We start from the raw sequence: 15,945 nt of genomic DNA, 5'->3' as shown, positions 1-15,945 counted from the left end.
TAAACAGAGTGCACAATTGGAGGAAGTTTGGTTAGGACGCAGTCGTTTTTATATATACATGGAAGTCACATCATATACAAACTGAAAAACGAGAGAGTTAAGTTTGCATTTTTCATGGAAGGACGACAAATGGGTCCCTGCAGCTTTCTTCAAAACTGATCTTTTAAAAGACTTTGTGAACCAGGAAAAAAGCAGCCACACTAAAGCACTGTCCCAAATTTACCTTTACAGTCCACTAAAATGATGGCTGAGTTGGCGTGATTAAAATACGAGGAGAAAAGATCAACAGCCACTACTGATATAGTGCCCCAAGCGTCCAAGGCTTTTCCCTACTGCAGTGCGAATGGGCTCCATCCACGCACCGCTCCCTCCCTCCCACCCCCCCAGAGAAAGAAATCGGCCACTAGAAGCACCACGTACATTTTTCTGGCCGTGCAATACACTTATGTTCAATGTTTTAGAAAGCTTGAAATGGGAATATCAATCCCTTACCTAGTTGTTCTTTAAAGTGCAGTCATAACCGTTCTACTTCTTAAAGAAAAAGCTGTTTTGTTACTAACTACATCACCACTGCTGGGGTTTTTTCTTTAAGTTATGTGACAATATAGGTAATTTTTGTTTATTTTTTTTTTCCCCACAGATAAAATTTCTAAATTTATTTGGCTTCCAGTAACCAGCTAACACAAAAAGAAAACAGAACTTCCCATGTCCTGACTACCCTCTGTTCAGCCTTAAATGGCAAAAAAAATCTGATGATAGAGCTGTACAAAATTTCCACTAGAAACATTTTGAATACAAAGGTACATTTTAATTGCATAATAGACATTTAAAGCGTGTATCATCTTGTTAACGTCTAATCTTTGGGTTTTGCCTTGAAAAAGGCTCAAAATGACAGATGAGGGGCAGAAATTTCCAGATGCGCTACAGAAACTACAGCCCACTAAAGTAAGTAGTTCCACTGATTTCGGTAAATATTCTGGTAGAAACTGTTTCCTGGATCGTATCCTAAAAACAATTCCAAAACTAGGATAAGAGACATGACCTAAAGGCAGGAAAATGGTGCAGATCTAGTTTTTTTTTTTAAAAAAAAATAAACAAACAAAAATGACAACCTTAGGCCCTGATCCTGCAACATCTTTTAGGACAGTTTTAAGCACTCGAATGGCCCCACGAGTTTCAGCAAACACTGAACGCTACGCAGCTGCTAAAGTGCTTTGCCAGACTGGGGCTTTGCAAGGTTTTTGGGTGTTTTTTTTTGTTGTTTTTTTTTGTTTGTTTGTTTGTTTTTTTTTTTTTTTGAGATGGTCAATGAAGCAAATAAGCAACAGTAGAAATGAAGACTATGAGCAAAATGTTTCATTTCTCCCCTTCTCCAGGCAAGACTCAGATATAGGTAAAAAAAGTTCAGCTATATTTAAAAAGAAGAGGGGATGCAGGGCCTTTTTATTACTTTTCTTTTTCTCGTGCTTTTGCAATCATCAGCTGCTACTAAGTCACTACTATTACTATTTTAAACCATAACAAGCTGTGGGAAATGATCAGTGAAACACAGTAGTCAAGCAGACAGAAGACTCAGCACTGAAAAGAGTGTAAACTATAAATTATATTGAAAATAAAAAAAAAAATCCTTTAATTAAAAGCTGTTCAGTGCATACGTTATGGGCTGTTTGTATTAAAGACAGTCCCTCCTGCCGGTAACATAACCAAATCAGCTTGGGTATTATTACTCTTGGCCCAATTTGCAGAAGTGTTGAATTCCCCCAGTTCCACTGAAATCAGTGAGGACACAGCATTTCTCAAAATCACTGATGCTCACACAGCAAAACACTAACTTCTACTAACAAACTCAATATACTGATAAATTAAAAATGTTATGAAGTCGGAGGTGGGAAAGGTTGGGAGGACATAAGTTTGCACACAGTTATTTCTTCAGATTAACACACACACGTGTTTTAAATTTGAAGCTATTGGCTTTTAATTCTGGGAGGAATCCTCCTTTGAGAAGGCAAACCCATTTTAAATGATATTGAAATTATACTACGTTCTTATGGAAATGAAAAACCTCATGAGTTTGAATTTCGTAATGCCAGGAAACAGGGCTTCCGAAGCTGAAGCTTTAACAGTGAACTTCTGTGCCACAAAGGGGAGAAAGGGTGCGGGGACAAACACTGTGACACTGCATTACAGTAGATATTTGCGTCTGGTATCCTCATCCAAAGTGAGGTCTACTACTTCTGGGGGCGAAGACCAATTCTGCTGGGGAGTCACAGCTGTCCATGACTCTGTTTGCTGAGTGTTAATGTACTGTGAGCCTGAGCCATGCTTCCAGGAAGACACACTCTGAATCACACCTCCCCTGGGATGCACACACCTGTAGCAATGCAAAAAAACCACAAAGGATTAAAGCCGCTATTGAATTCAGGCACAAGGTTCTTAGCTGCAATGTTTTATCACTTAGGCATTTTGATAACATGTCCCTCTCCAAAATGTCCTTGTGGATTTTCCATTTGTAGAGTCCACAACATCGTAAATACCCAGTAACAAAGCTGAGACTAAACGCAAATTTAAACTTGGGGCTGCTGGTGGCGATTAAATTATTTTTGAGAACTGAATTCTGCCAGTGGGTGTAAAATGTGTGCATTTTTATGCACATATCCACATGTGCATGGATCCCAAGGATCTTGAAGCAGTCTGCTCCATCATGTGTAGTACCATGCATTATTCAGAAGCATAGTTTCCTGCTAGCAGTTTTACCTGCTGGACTTTTAAAAAAGTGAAAAAATTTAAGTGAGGCTTGATGAGACAAAGAGAAAAGCTATTTTCCTATATGAAAACAAAACCATGTTAAAATAAGGGCATAATGAGACTTTCATTACAATAATTACAAGAGACATCTTGTAATTACATTACAGCCATCACACTTGATTTTTCTGTGGTTTTCTTAACTAAAAATTACAAACATGCTGGAAAACGCTCCCTGATAACAGTACAGCCCCACTTCAGCAAAACATTTAAGCTTTCAGTGATTATAGACGAGACTAAATCATGTGTTTAAAGATAAGCACATACACGTGCCTTGCTGAAGTGAGGCACATATCCACTTATTTGCACAGTATTTTTACCTATTATAATTACAATAGATACGTGACAATTGAAGTACAGGCTAATAATAATTAGAAAAAAAAACAAAATGAAATACAGACTAATTTTGTTATAGGATGAAGTGATGACAAGAATTTACTGGAGTCTTTAAGATGATCACTCCATTCCCAGCTGTAAATCTGAAACAAGCCCTAGTAAAACTTTATACCTAATGCTGCAAAAGTTGTTTTGCTCTTGTAAGCGCTGGTGGTGGCTGTAGCTGCTCCTGGCTGCACATATAAGCAGAAGATGTTTGGCTGCTGGGGTAACCTTTTCCTGTTTCTTTGCGAAGGCACATGTACTGTATTTCAGGAACCCAGGTTTTCTGAACTGGTCAGATATCCCTGATGTTTACATTTTATTTGTTTTAATTTAAGGTAGTGCAATTAGTTTTCTCCAGAACTACGTACGTTATGCTCACGTCTCTTGGCTCTGGTTAGAGTTTCATGAAAGAGAATGAAAAATCTCATTCTCCGAGCTCTGACTTCTCTGCATATAAATGTCTCATTTCCTTCTCAGATACGCTATTTAGTTTGGGATGTGATGTTCAGAATGACTTATTTATTAATTCTTCAGTCTTAAAAAAACATACTTAAAGTACGTATCTACAAAGAATTAGTAATAACAGACTGGAACTTAAAAAAAAAAATCCCCTACATTTGTTAAAGTTTTATTTTAAGAAGAAATATTTTTAAGCATAACTGACAAGAAAAGCTTGTAGCCAAAGCAAACTAAAATACAATGTTCGGTCTCAGGGACTATGGTCCATCGTTCTGATACAGAACAGTCCTCAATGCTTAGGCAAAGCTAATCCTAACTTTTCTCCCTGAAGATGACAAAAAGCAAGCTATAAATTATCTCACAGAAGTGATACCTCGCAAAAATAAAAGTGTTTATCCTCAAACAAGTCACACAAGCAGCGAATAGCAAAACGTTAAATCGAACATCAGCTTAGAGAACATGCTTTCTAATCTGTAGCTAAGGGAAGTAAAGGCAACCAAAAAAGGAGGGGGGAAAAAAAAACCTAAGAAAACACAGAGGAAAACTGTTTTATACACATGCATGATAAAAAAAGTAAAATCTATTGGACAAAAATTAAACAAACTGAAAAACATGACTTGGTGTCCTAAGTAGATGCCAAGTAATAGTCCAATGATGAGAAACACCACCATTTCACTAGCAATCTGAAAAACTACAAATGATGGACAAACTCTAGGGTCTCACAACTCATGCCAGTCCAATGATGACAATGACATGGAATATGGAGCACAATAAAAAACAGTGTGAGCAAAAGAACCAAATCCAAACACCATACTAACTAAGCATACAAAAAATACTGATCAAAAACCTAAACCTTTTCCAAACGACAACCCTGTCAGAAGCCCATCAATACTTCATAACTGCAAGCCTAGACCTGCAAGAGAAATAAAATTCTAAATAGGATTCAAACAACGGAAACGTGTGAGTATTCAATGGAGCCAGTAAGAACTAGTCTTAGAGATGGTAGATGGTTACATGAACAAAGGAAAGCACAAAAGTGTGCTTTATGTCTGTCTTTGCTGAAATTATTTCAGTCCATATCTACTAAAACTGCTTTTAAACAGCAGCTCTGCATTTACTTAACATTCCCATTCTTGTACATGGTAAGTATTATCGAGGCAAGCAACATGGAAAGCTTTTGAACAGGGGACCTCAAGCAGAAGCAACCCTTCTATGTGTACATAGTGCTAGATGGATTTACACGACCCAGTACTGGAGGACAAGTCCACACTGCTTATCATTAGGACAAAGATCCTCCAAGCCCTGGGTCTGCTGGATAAACAGCCAGGATAGCTACTTCCTAAAGAATTAGCATCTTCCAAAAGAGTTTTAGCCATGCAAGGGCTTTCACTATTCTAAAAGCAAAGACTAAATCTCTCTTCCTTCAGCACCTTAAAATTTCCTTTTTTTTTTTTTTTTTTTTACATCCAACAGCATTGGATTGTGCCCACACTATCTGTACAGTTTTCTGCCTGGTCCTGTACATCTTCCTTCTTCCTTTCCTCAGGAAAGATGCACTGAAGGGACAACGAGGAACAGCTCTGCTCCTTGCCCCTCACACCCCTTTTCCACCTCCAAGCATCCACCAGGCAGCAGACTAGTTCTAAAAAGAGCTTGTCTGTATACTGTTTCAACTTGCTTTTATTCTAGCAAATTACCCCTCCACACTGTATGAAAATGCCACTCTTGTTCAACTGCTTCATAATACCTTAAGCCAAGGAAAGATCATAGACTACAGATGAAGAGTAATATCAAAAAACACCTATCAAGAATAAGAGCTGGAGCATAGCTGGACAGCTTTTCTGTCTGAGCTTGAGAGAAACCTCTGGCTTCCTTACCCTCATCTGCTTTAGGGATTTGAACTCTCTTGTATCTTGAAATAAAACTAAGATTCCTAAGGATCCAATTTTTAATCTAAAGGGGCTATCTTATGACATTAGCCATTGAAAAGTTGATAGTATTTTTACAACTACTGATTAATTAAATAAACTGGAAGCTGATTAAATGCTTAAAGTAAGTGAATATTTTGAAAGGAAACAAGAACCCACATAAATATTTTTGTTTATGTATTTGCATATTCACACTATGCCCTTAAAATCTGAATTCCTGATGTATAAAAATTTGGTATCTCGATATTTGGTATTTTAACACTACATAAGTTTAGCCTGTTAATGTTTGACATCAAATCACACGCTTAATCTGAATACTTATCAAGTTGGTAATGTTCTAAAGAAAAACACATTCTGACATCATCGTGACCAGCAGAATAGAAAAAACAAGTGCAATATTTGCTACCTTTTGGGCATCGGTCATGGATGGGTAACTACAGAAGTGGAAGTCAGCAGGTTTTTTTCTTTATTAATTTTGGCAATACAAATATTCTGATAAAATGAAAGAAATATTAAGGAAGAAAAAGGAATTCATACCTGGCATGTTCCTGAACTCCAACAATCTCTACTTCGCTATCAGAAGAGGCGATATTAATTTCTTCCTTGATCTGGGCATTACCAGAATAGGTTTTGTCACTTGCAAGGAAGCCTGGATCCAAATGACCTACAGATGGGGAAAATGAAAATATAGGCAATGTTTAACAGCTTACACAACTCAGAAATCAGCTGGAAAAGGAATTTCCCAAGCTAACAAAAAAAGAGACTGAAACACTGAGATTGGAAAATCTTATTAGATCAAGTAATCCAATTTTTTTTGGAACTGCTAGAGAGAGTCCAGCGCAGAGCCACAAAGATGATTAAGGGAGTGGAACATCTCCCTTAGGAGGAGAGGCTGAGGGAGCTGGGTCTCTTTAGCTTAGAGAAGAGGAGACTGAGGGGTGACCTCATTAACGTTTATAAATATGTAAAGGGCAAGTGTCATGAGGATGGAGCCAGGCTCTTCTCAGTGACATCCCTTGACAGGACAAGGGGCAACGGGTGCAAGCTGGAACACAGGAGGTTCCGCATAAATATGAGGAAAAACTTCTTTACGGTGAGGGTGACTGAACACTGGAACAGGCTGCCCAGAGAGGTTGTGGAGTCTCCTTCTCTGGAGACATTCAAAACCCGCCTGGACGTGTTCCTGTGTGATATGGTCTAGGTAATCCTGCTCCGGCAGGGGGATTGGACTAGATGATCTTTCGAGGTCCCTTCCAATCCCTAACATTCTGTGATTCTGTGATTCATTTCATCACTTGATACAGGATGACGACTGGATTTATCCCATCTCAGTAGCTCTAGTGATGGTGTTATCACACAAATGTGAACAAAGCCTGACTATTGCATCAAGAACACTTGATGTAATTAGGCTTTCCAGCTGTTATTTTACAACAATGCTGTTGTAAAGTCAGACTGTGCCTAAACCTCTTTGAAATAAAGAAACAAGACAATCTATTGTCAATAAATCAAACTCAATGATACTGTGGCAAACAAAGCCTATAGGCTGGACAGAAACATCACACACACCAAGGAAAATTAATTTATTTTCTTTAAAAAAAAAAAATAGGCAAAGCTGGTCAATGAAAAAAACCCAACAAACCCATCAGTTTCTCATCACACTGCTTCACACATCTGCTCTAACATTATTACAAATACTTGGAAAAAAAAATCTGTTTTTCATAAGTTCCATATACAGAAGTGTTGTTTTTTATTACAGTTCCTCAATGCTATCCAGTTCATCAGTGTGTCAAACAACAAATCCTCTCTAAATACTGATGACGAGTGTGGCAGGTTTTGCCTTTTCCTCCAAGTACTGCTAAGAAGGTTCTCCACCACAATCAGTGAAGCTGTGTTGTGACATATTAAATAATACTTGCATGGAAAACACAAACCAGCCAAAATTATTTGCTTTACAGAAAATAAACGATTTTTAAAAATCAATTAAAAATAAGATTTCAATTAAAATAGATAACTTCCTAAAAAAAAAGATTACTTCTCCTGTCTCTCTTTAGCAGTAACCTGGGGGATGCTGGGCAGCCCTGAAGCAGATGACTCTACCTACTTCTTTGAAACCACTCACTGATCTGTATTACACAGGGGAAGAATCATTTGTCGAGCAAGAAATTTGAGATGAGATGAATATATTATGTATACCTAGTTTGACTGGACACCTCTTCAAAGATGAGAGGAGGAGGATGCAATAACGATTCACAGAATTTCAAAGGTGTGCAAACATGCAGAACTGATTATACCCCCAGGTAGATCAAGAAGACACAGAGAGAAGAATTAAACTTAAAACAAGTGCTAAGGAAACCTTCTAATGACTGCTTAAAGTACTTGGAAAAGATGCAAGCAAATAGAGGGGCAGAGACCATACTGTATGTTCAGTTTTTGGAAAGCCAAGACCTTTGGTGCAACATCTGATCAGGGTTAGCAAGGGAAGGAAACCTGTGTGCTGCTACCACGTACCCAAAGGAGGAGTTTCCACCTCATAAGACAAAAAAGATTTGTCAGCTGAACTTAAAATGAATTAATAGCCCAGGCAGGCTTTTCGTAACATTACAGTTCAGTTGAACATTTCTTGGCAAATATCACTGACTACCAGAAAGTCCCCAAATGGGTCACGGATATTTCTTTAATAGAAGTGTCTAGGCACACTGTGAAACGTGGGATGGAAGTGCTCAGAGGCTTTGATTCATGTGCTGGCAATGCAAACCGGGAGCTTTACGTGATTACTGCCCCAGCGATTCTTATCGCCCTGGCTCCTGCTACAGCACAGGCAGCAGAACAGCAACACAGTCCTTGGTCATTGATTCACACAAGCTGGTATGGATATCTCCATACCAAGATGATCTCCAGAGGTCCCTTCCAACCCTTACCATTCTGTGATATCAGCCTGCCTTAATATGTTCAGTGTTGGGACTCAAAGCTGATGTACCACCATTCTGCACCCTTTGCTAGACAGGGTAATGTCTGGCAGAGGGGCAAAGCAGTTCAGCTCTTAAATAGCCCCGAAATGAATCCCCAGAAGTATAAATGGGAGCCCCAAAAGAGCTTTCATGTATTACCATAGCTTTAAGTCCAGACAACAAAAAGGTAATTAGCAGTAGAGAAACCATGATTAGCAGAGTAAATATTGCAACAGTAGCTGAGTATAAATCAGGATTATAGCACACAGATAGATTTACAGCCTCTGGCCATACAAACTTCATGCCTAATAACATGCCTACGCTGTTAATTTCTTTGCTCGAATGTTAGGATGACACCCAAAGGAGATGTTTTGTTTGCCCTACAACATCTGGGCTTGTAAAACAGCCCCAAATATTTTCCCGTGCACAAAGATAGTGTGTCCTAATAAGATTTTCACTTAGATAAAGCTTATGTTGTTATTTTCCCATGGGAACACATCATTTAATGTCTGTTAAACTAGATACTGTCTGAAGATTAAATTTGGGAAAAAGATGGAAGATTTGAAAATTCTGCTTTCCAAATGTGCAATCCCAGACATGGTAAGAAAAGGCCAGTACTGACAAATGTGCAGCCAGAGGCGTATAGAGGCTACAGGGCTCTGGGGCAAGGTGTACATAAGAAGAAAAAGAGATTCATCCTTTCAGACGTTGACATGGCTGTAGCACCAGGAGCAAATTTGTCTGGACACATTCCCATAGGGTCAGGGATGAAGAAGTTTCTTGAAGTTTTTTTTTGTGTTTTTTTTTACCTGGCAACCTCTTCCTTGCAAGTCCCCTTGGATATAGGTGGAGGAAGGAAGACAAATTTCTACCTGCATCGCAGCATTGTACTCGTAAGCGGAAAGTGGAAGAAAGCTTGGTAAGAAACATTCCTTTTTATTCCTTTACACTCCTTTGAAGTACCAATCCATTAGTGCTATATAATAAAGTTAATTTCAGCTGTTCTAATCGTTTAATAAATCACTTTATAAAGGAGTGGGCTTGTTAGGGGTCCAATAGCTAACTATCAGTCAGCTGCTATCCTGCAAATAATACCCGTGAGCTTGGAAAACACCAGCTAGCTTCAAAAAGGCTGGAACAATGTCCAGCCTCAGATCACAGGCAAAATAATGCAACAGAGATTCTCATACTCAAATAATGGACTTGTCCACTATACAATAATGGAACATTTCTTTCAAAATCTGCCACATACTCATATTTAAGCCTCATAGACATTGAAAAGTAACTCAGAGCTACCACGACACTTACATTGGAAGTGCTCTTTGGCAGGCTTATGTTTGGAAAACAGAGCATGAAACAAAAAGCTGCCATGCTCCACCACTGCAGGCAAGACTCCATGTCTCATGCAGCTAAAAATCTTAACACGTGTATTAAAAAAATGAATGGAAAGGAAGGCAGTATGTTGGCATTCAAGGCTACGGGATGAAGTTGATAGGAAACATTCCCTGTTAGCTTTCTGCATTCAAAACACAGCAGCATTTTACGTCGTTATTTACCCCTTTTGTTAGTCAGGAGTCGCAAGCACTTAGTGAAGCTGAAAAATTTTTATGAGCCACATGAACTTCTCTGAATTCTTCCACGATATTCCTGCTCTTGCTTTCTTGAAGGAAATTTCTTTGCTGTCTCTCGATGCTAAGCCCACTTACCAGCACCTTTTCACCCTTCATCTTTATCTGATGCTGGTCTGTCCAATTTCTAAGGTGTGTTAGACATGCAGATAAAATATGGGAATAATTAATGCTTGTATTTTAAAGAAAAAATCGTCATAACCAACCATTCAGTAACAAGCTTAGCTCACTTTAATTTAAAAAAAAAAAAAAAAAACACCACTACCAAAACCCCAGATCTAAGTTCCAAGAAGTAATTAGAGGGAAAAGGAGGAGAAACAACAATTAAGAAAATTAGTGTCAAAAAAAAACATTTCAGGAATCTTTGTCAATTTTTATCAGTTGTATTTTGGAATAAATGTCACACATTTTTAATAAGCACCTATATGGTTTTATTGCAAAATCCACACAAGGAGCTTTTAAAGCTGTATAAACTACAAAAATACTGAAAAGCAAGAAAGGGAGAGATGCCACCTAAGATGGTGGAACAAGCATCAGAGGAAGAGAATTTAAGCAAACCTGTACCAGCACTCAGTTCATCTAGCAGCCCTCTGGTTCTCCAGGTATATCCCGAGTCTTGATTTCCTAAAGAATTATTGTGCTCTTGAACTACTGCAGCCGCCAACAGATTGTCCACATTTACCACTTCTGGGTCTGAATTTGTGTCTGATAGATCATAATGAGCTACAACTGGAGGCCCATCTGCAGAAGGAGAGAAAAACAATGCGTATTAGAGGTTAGCACACTGTGAAAAACACCTTTAAAAGTACAAATAATTTCTTTAAGGATTAATGCAATCTCCTACATGAAGCTCTTAAAGAACTATAAATTATATGAATTATTAAACTTCAGTTAATGAACATCGTCTGAGATTACAGACATTTTAACCTTTGCATACACAGAAAACACAAATGTAAGAAAAACACATTTACCGATGTATCAGTTATTTGTGTATTATCTTTCACATTAACACATGAATATCACCATATCTGACAATGTTACATTTACAATCTTAAAAGGATAAGACCTTCAGTTTAAAATAAAAAATAATAAGTTACATGTTAAATTTGGCAAGACATTTAACTAGAGAATTTTACAAAACTCAAGTGACATTAGGGTTGATTGAATCAAACTAACTTTCTGATATAACTGATCCAGTAACAATAAATTTAACATTAGGCAACTTCCCTTACATAACATTTAGCTGTCAAAGACGGGAATTTTTCAAAATGGCAATATTTTTTTTGGTGTTGTTTTTTTAAGACCAAGAATAACAAGAAGCAAAACTATAATGTGCAGTGATAAATATGCTTTTAATTCAATATGATTACCATATGCATCTTTGACTACCAAAGCAAAGAGGGAAAGAGGGAGAGAAAATTGCTTACGTGATTCTGAAATCTACTCGCGAGGAATAATAAAAAGCTATTTTTGGTCTATTTTGTTAGGACGGACTATTTTCTTTTTGAGGAATGAAAATCACTTATAATTGGAAAGCATGCTAGAAACAGAAGAGGCTCAGAAAAAAAGTCAAATTCGAGACAAAGATTAATGTGGAAGCAGAGAGAGAACGGATAAATATTGTAATTCTAAAAGGATATACATTTTAACTCAAATGCCTCGTCTCAGCTATAGCTTATCCACTCAGAGTGGATGAAAGTGGTTGGAGTTCCCAGTCCTCAAATGAAAGAATCAAAAGTTTCTTTGGGCCAAGCCTTCATCCACAAAAAAAAAAAAAAAAAGTATGAAATAGAAAAAACAGGTTGGGCCAAAGCTCAGCAGCTTTGCTTGTGCAATTCCTTAACTCCCAAGGAGTTCAGGCGGTTGAGTGTCTGGAGGACTTTTTTGTTATGGGTATGATACATAAAGGGTATAATTTGTATGGGGTAATATAAAATAATCATGTGTTGAGGAACATAGGACCTTCAGAATTACAAAATGACTAAAGAAATCTTTAAAAGTCACAAAGAATAAAATAAAAAGACTTTTCAGGAAAGACTGGTTTCTTTTAGGGCTGTTGAAGACAGAAAGAACATGATGAACTAGAAGTTTCCAACTTAGTTCTCTGAAAAGCTCTTTCTACTGAGTTTTTTAGGGTGGGTTTTTTTTGGTTTTGTGTGGTGTTTTGTTTTTTTTTTTTTTTTCCCTTTTTTGTAACTTGGTTCCTGAAACATAATTCAACTCACTATTTTAAGAAATGACTATTTTGTGATTAGCAACACACTTCATTAAAGTGACCATATTGCTTAAGTCATACTAAAGATCAGCTTTGCAAGAAGGTATGAAGAAATTCACAAAATATTTCCGATCGGACTTGCCTCCAAAACGACGATTTCATAAAACAATGTTATATTACAAACTTAAAACAGACTCGACAAAAATAAATGGGTAGTTAAATGCCAATGTATTAAAGACCAAACTGTTCGCAACATGAAATGCTGATGATTATGACTGAAGAAGTCCTGATAATTAACTGAAAAGGAATCTTTGTCTTTTTAAAAGGCAATTACAAAATAACGGAATACCGAGTTCAAAATGAAGCTGGCTAATGTTCAGTTAATTATTTGTGAAAGCCGATGATTAAATTACATGCAGAAGTTAGAACTGGACTGAATCATGAGAGGCACGTTTTATTTCAGTCTTATCATCAGAGTTCAGCGTGAACATATAGAATGTGATCTACAAAAAATAAACAGTCGAGTGCAGAAGATACGAGGGTCAAGTACAATATTGACTATTTGACTATTTTTTCAATAGGTTTTCTAAAATTTCAGGAGCTATGTGCCGTTCCTTCAGGTCTTTGCTTCTCTCGCTTCTTACTAAGATCTCCAAAAACAGAAGTGAAATTTGATTTTTGATAGATGTGTCTACACAAATAAAATGATATTTGGACAAAAGGCACCAATAGTCTCAAGTCAAAATTGTACCACTCCTACATGTATAATCATGCAAAAATGTATAATAAATGTATATACATGCAGAGTGATATTCTCATCACCTACCCATAGAAATAACTTGTGTGAAAGTCTTCATCAGTAGGAAATACAAGCATAAACTTGTTATCTGTAGCTCCACTCTTGTATCTTCCACACTTCCAAACAGCACACCTTATAACTTCGCTTAAATTTAGTATACATCAAACAGACAAAAAAATTTTCAATATAATTTACATACTATAATTATATTTATCAGTGTAATAGCCACCAATTTAACAATCTGGAAAAAAAAAAAGCTGCCTATCGACAAAGCAATTGGTGCAGAGATTTATTTTTGCTTTTCTCAGCCTTGCCTTTCAGGATCAGACTTGGAAATGAAAGGCACCCTGACACCAGGGTTATCCATATCTATCACCAGTAAATGACCAACTAGGCCAAGATAACGGTGACAATGCTGCAACAAATCCTAGGATTCCCAGCATGTATAAAAGAAATAAGCAATAAATGCCTACGTGTGTTTAAAAAAAAAATTAAAATCAATATATAAGTTGTAGACAACTACAACTAGATGAAAGTTGCAGCAAAGACATGTAAAAAAAAAAATCCTCTAAAAATCCTTCATTCCCAAAAGCCTGTTTCCTTTTCAGTGCTACAAGGATGGGACAGGAGGAGTTAAATTTGGAAATAAATAATACTTCCCTAGCCAACCAGGTGATCATCCAATGATGTGATGCAAAGTGAATGTGTGGTACCAAGAAATAAGGACAACTGGCTTCAGCTAGGAAATAAGTGAAAAAAAAAATGTTTTCAGGTTGAAAAGGTAAAAGGATTAACTACAACCACAGTGGTAACTTCTACCTGCTTTCATTTAGAACAGAGCCACCCCTTGTAATAACTGACTCTAACAGGATTACAACAGATAGAAAGACAGACACCAAACCACACCATGCCAGAATAAAAATTTAATGTAGCACAATTAGGAGGTTCCCTGGTCAGTAATTTAAACAATCTATTTAAGAAAAAAAAAAAAAATAATCACATTTTTTGAGAAGCAGAGGTAGCTGCAAGACTTACATTTCCCTGGTGATAAGCTTTAATTCATTTCTAAAGCAATAAATGCTTGAAAAGACAAGGCTGAAAGTTAATAAGTACCAGCAGCAAAATACAGCTGTTGACATTTAATGTTAACAGGGGGAGGGAAAGACTGCTTTTTTTAATATTTTTTTTTTTTTTTTTTAAAGAATTCAGAGGCAGAGGTCATCATGGGGACAGCATTTCCAAGTGTCCAATTCTCCCTTAATTTACAGAGCTCATCAAAACTAATTCCATTCAGGACAACTGAATCAGAAGCCACATGCACAAAAATTCAGGTGTATACATATAATTTCTTATTTTAAGCTTGCAATGTAGAAAATTCAGTAATTTCTTATCTACTAGCCACTCCCATGCTTTTCATAGGGCCACATCTCAACATTCAGTGATCTAAACTAAGATACTCGCTCCTATTATCCCTTAAATCATTATTATGGCAGCACAAGCAAAAAGGGGGAATCAACCGTAAAATTTCAGCTGTAGGTTAAAAGCAGCAATCCTATAAGCAGCACCGTACCTTTGTGCTGAAACAGCTGTGTATCAATGCACAGCAATACTTTATCACAGGAAACAAAATATATTAGCTAGCAGAACCTGGATGGGGAATTTAGTCCTTTAAGTCATTATTTCTCTTTATCTTTCTTAAATTTAGGCATGTAGCACTAAGCTCATCACCTAAACTCCCTCCTACTGTAGCCAGAGAGAACTTCAGGGTCAAGTAATCTCAGCTTAGAAATTGCAGCCTGGGGCATCACCTCCCCTCCTTCCCCAGTAAAGAACTTAAGACAACCACCTTAGACAAAGCACCTGATTTTTACACTGCTGAAGTTCACCAAGATGAAATCCAGCCTTAGGGATGGGATTTACACAGAGTATTTTACGCGCTTAACTTCGCTATATTTTCTCTACAAGTAATGGGAAAAGACTGAAATCTCCAGAGGACTATCCTGGTTGAAATAATTCCAAAATTAAAAGCCTAATTTTAGTGGTCTGAATCGCCCTCTGGGGTCATCAGTGTCTTTGCAATGAGGAGATATGGAGCCTTATTTAGGTGTGAATATCACCCTAAGCTTTAACACACACAGAACAGGTACAATAATAATAGCAATAATAACTACAGCACTTTATTCTCACAAAAAAAGCTTTCCATTAATAGATCCCAAACAGCTCCAAGGTGGTTATTAGTCTCCTTATGCCTATGGGGGAAACTGAGGCAAACAGAGATTTGCAGCCTGCTCAAGGTTAACAAGCAGAGGAACTCAAAACAATGCTCCCCTCAAATTAATAAGCTATTTTTAACTGGTAAATTATTGAGTAGTTTAAAAATAGCATTTAAGAATGCTTTCATGAAAGATGCAAAAGCTAAAAAGGGGCACCAATACAGAGGCACCCAGGTACTCGCAAGCCCAAGGAGACACTGCTTCTTCCAGCCTCACCTCTACATCTTTACTGTGAATGTAGGCACTGCTTTGTCTCAATCTCAGTACTCTAAACTAAACTGCATTTATTTTTATATAACACAAGAGAATACTGACACGTTTTAAAATAATAAAAGATCTAAGAACACTCTCATTTACATTTGATGCTTAAATTTAAGAGAGAACTCCATTTACTTCAGGATTAACAAAACACAGAATGGATTTTAATACCTATATAAATTTTAAGATCAGATGATCACTACAGTAATTGAAATAATCACATTTTGTGTGGCAAAACCTAGAGGATTCATCTT

The 15,945-nt window shown here is 37.1% G+C and overlaps 1 protein-coding gene across 2 annotated transcripts in view; it reads right to left on the bottom strand.

The window, feature by feature from the left end:
• Positions 1-388: 388 nt before the first annotated feature.
• Positions 389-15,945, bottom strand: part of LOC137675739 (protein ARK2N-like) — a 45,196-nt gene continuing 29,639 nt past the window's right edge. The window contains exons 3-5 of one of the 2 annotated variants that reach the window (XM_068421936.1): positions 10,705-10,887; positions 6,108-6,234; positions 389-2,371 (exon numbers count right to left, since the gene is read on the bottom strand). In XM_068421936.1, the coding sequence (XP_068278037.1) occupies positions 2,182-2,371; positions 6,108-6,234; positions 10,705-10,887 (500 nt within the window). In that variant the 3' untranslated portion in view covers positions 389-2,181. The remainder of the gene's footprint in view (positions 2,372-6,107; positions 6,235-10,704; positions 10,888-15,945) is intronic. The other variant, XM_068421937.1, reaches the window with a different exon arrangement.

The sequence above is a fragment of the Nyctibius grandis genome, chromosome W, assembly GCF_013368605.1.
Source record: "Nyctibius grandis isolate bNycGra1 chromosome W, bNycGra1.pri, whole genome shotgun sequence".
Lineage (NCBI taxonomy): Eukaryota > Metazoa > Chordata > Aves > Nyctibiiformes > Nyctibiidae > Nyctibius > Nyctibius grandis.
This window is presented reverse-complemented; position numbering and strand designations above follow the sequence as displayed.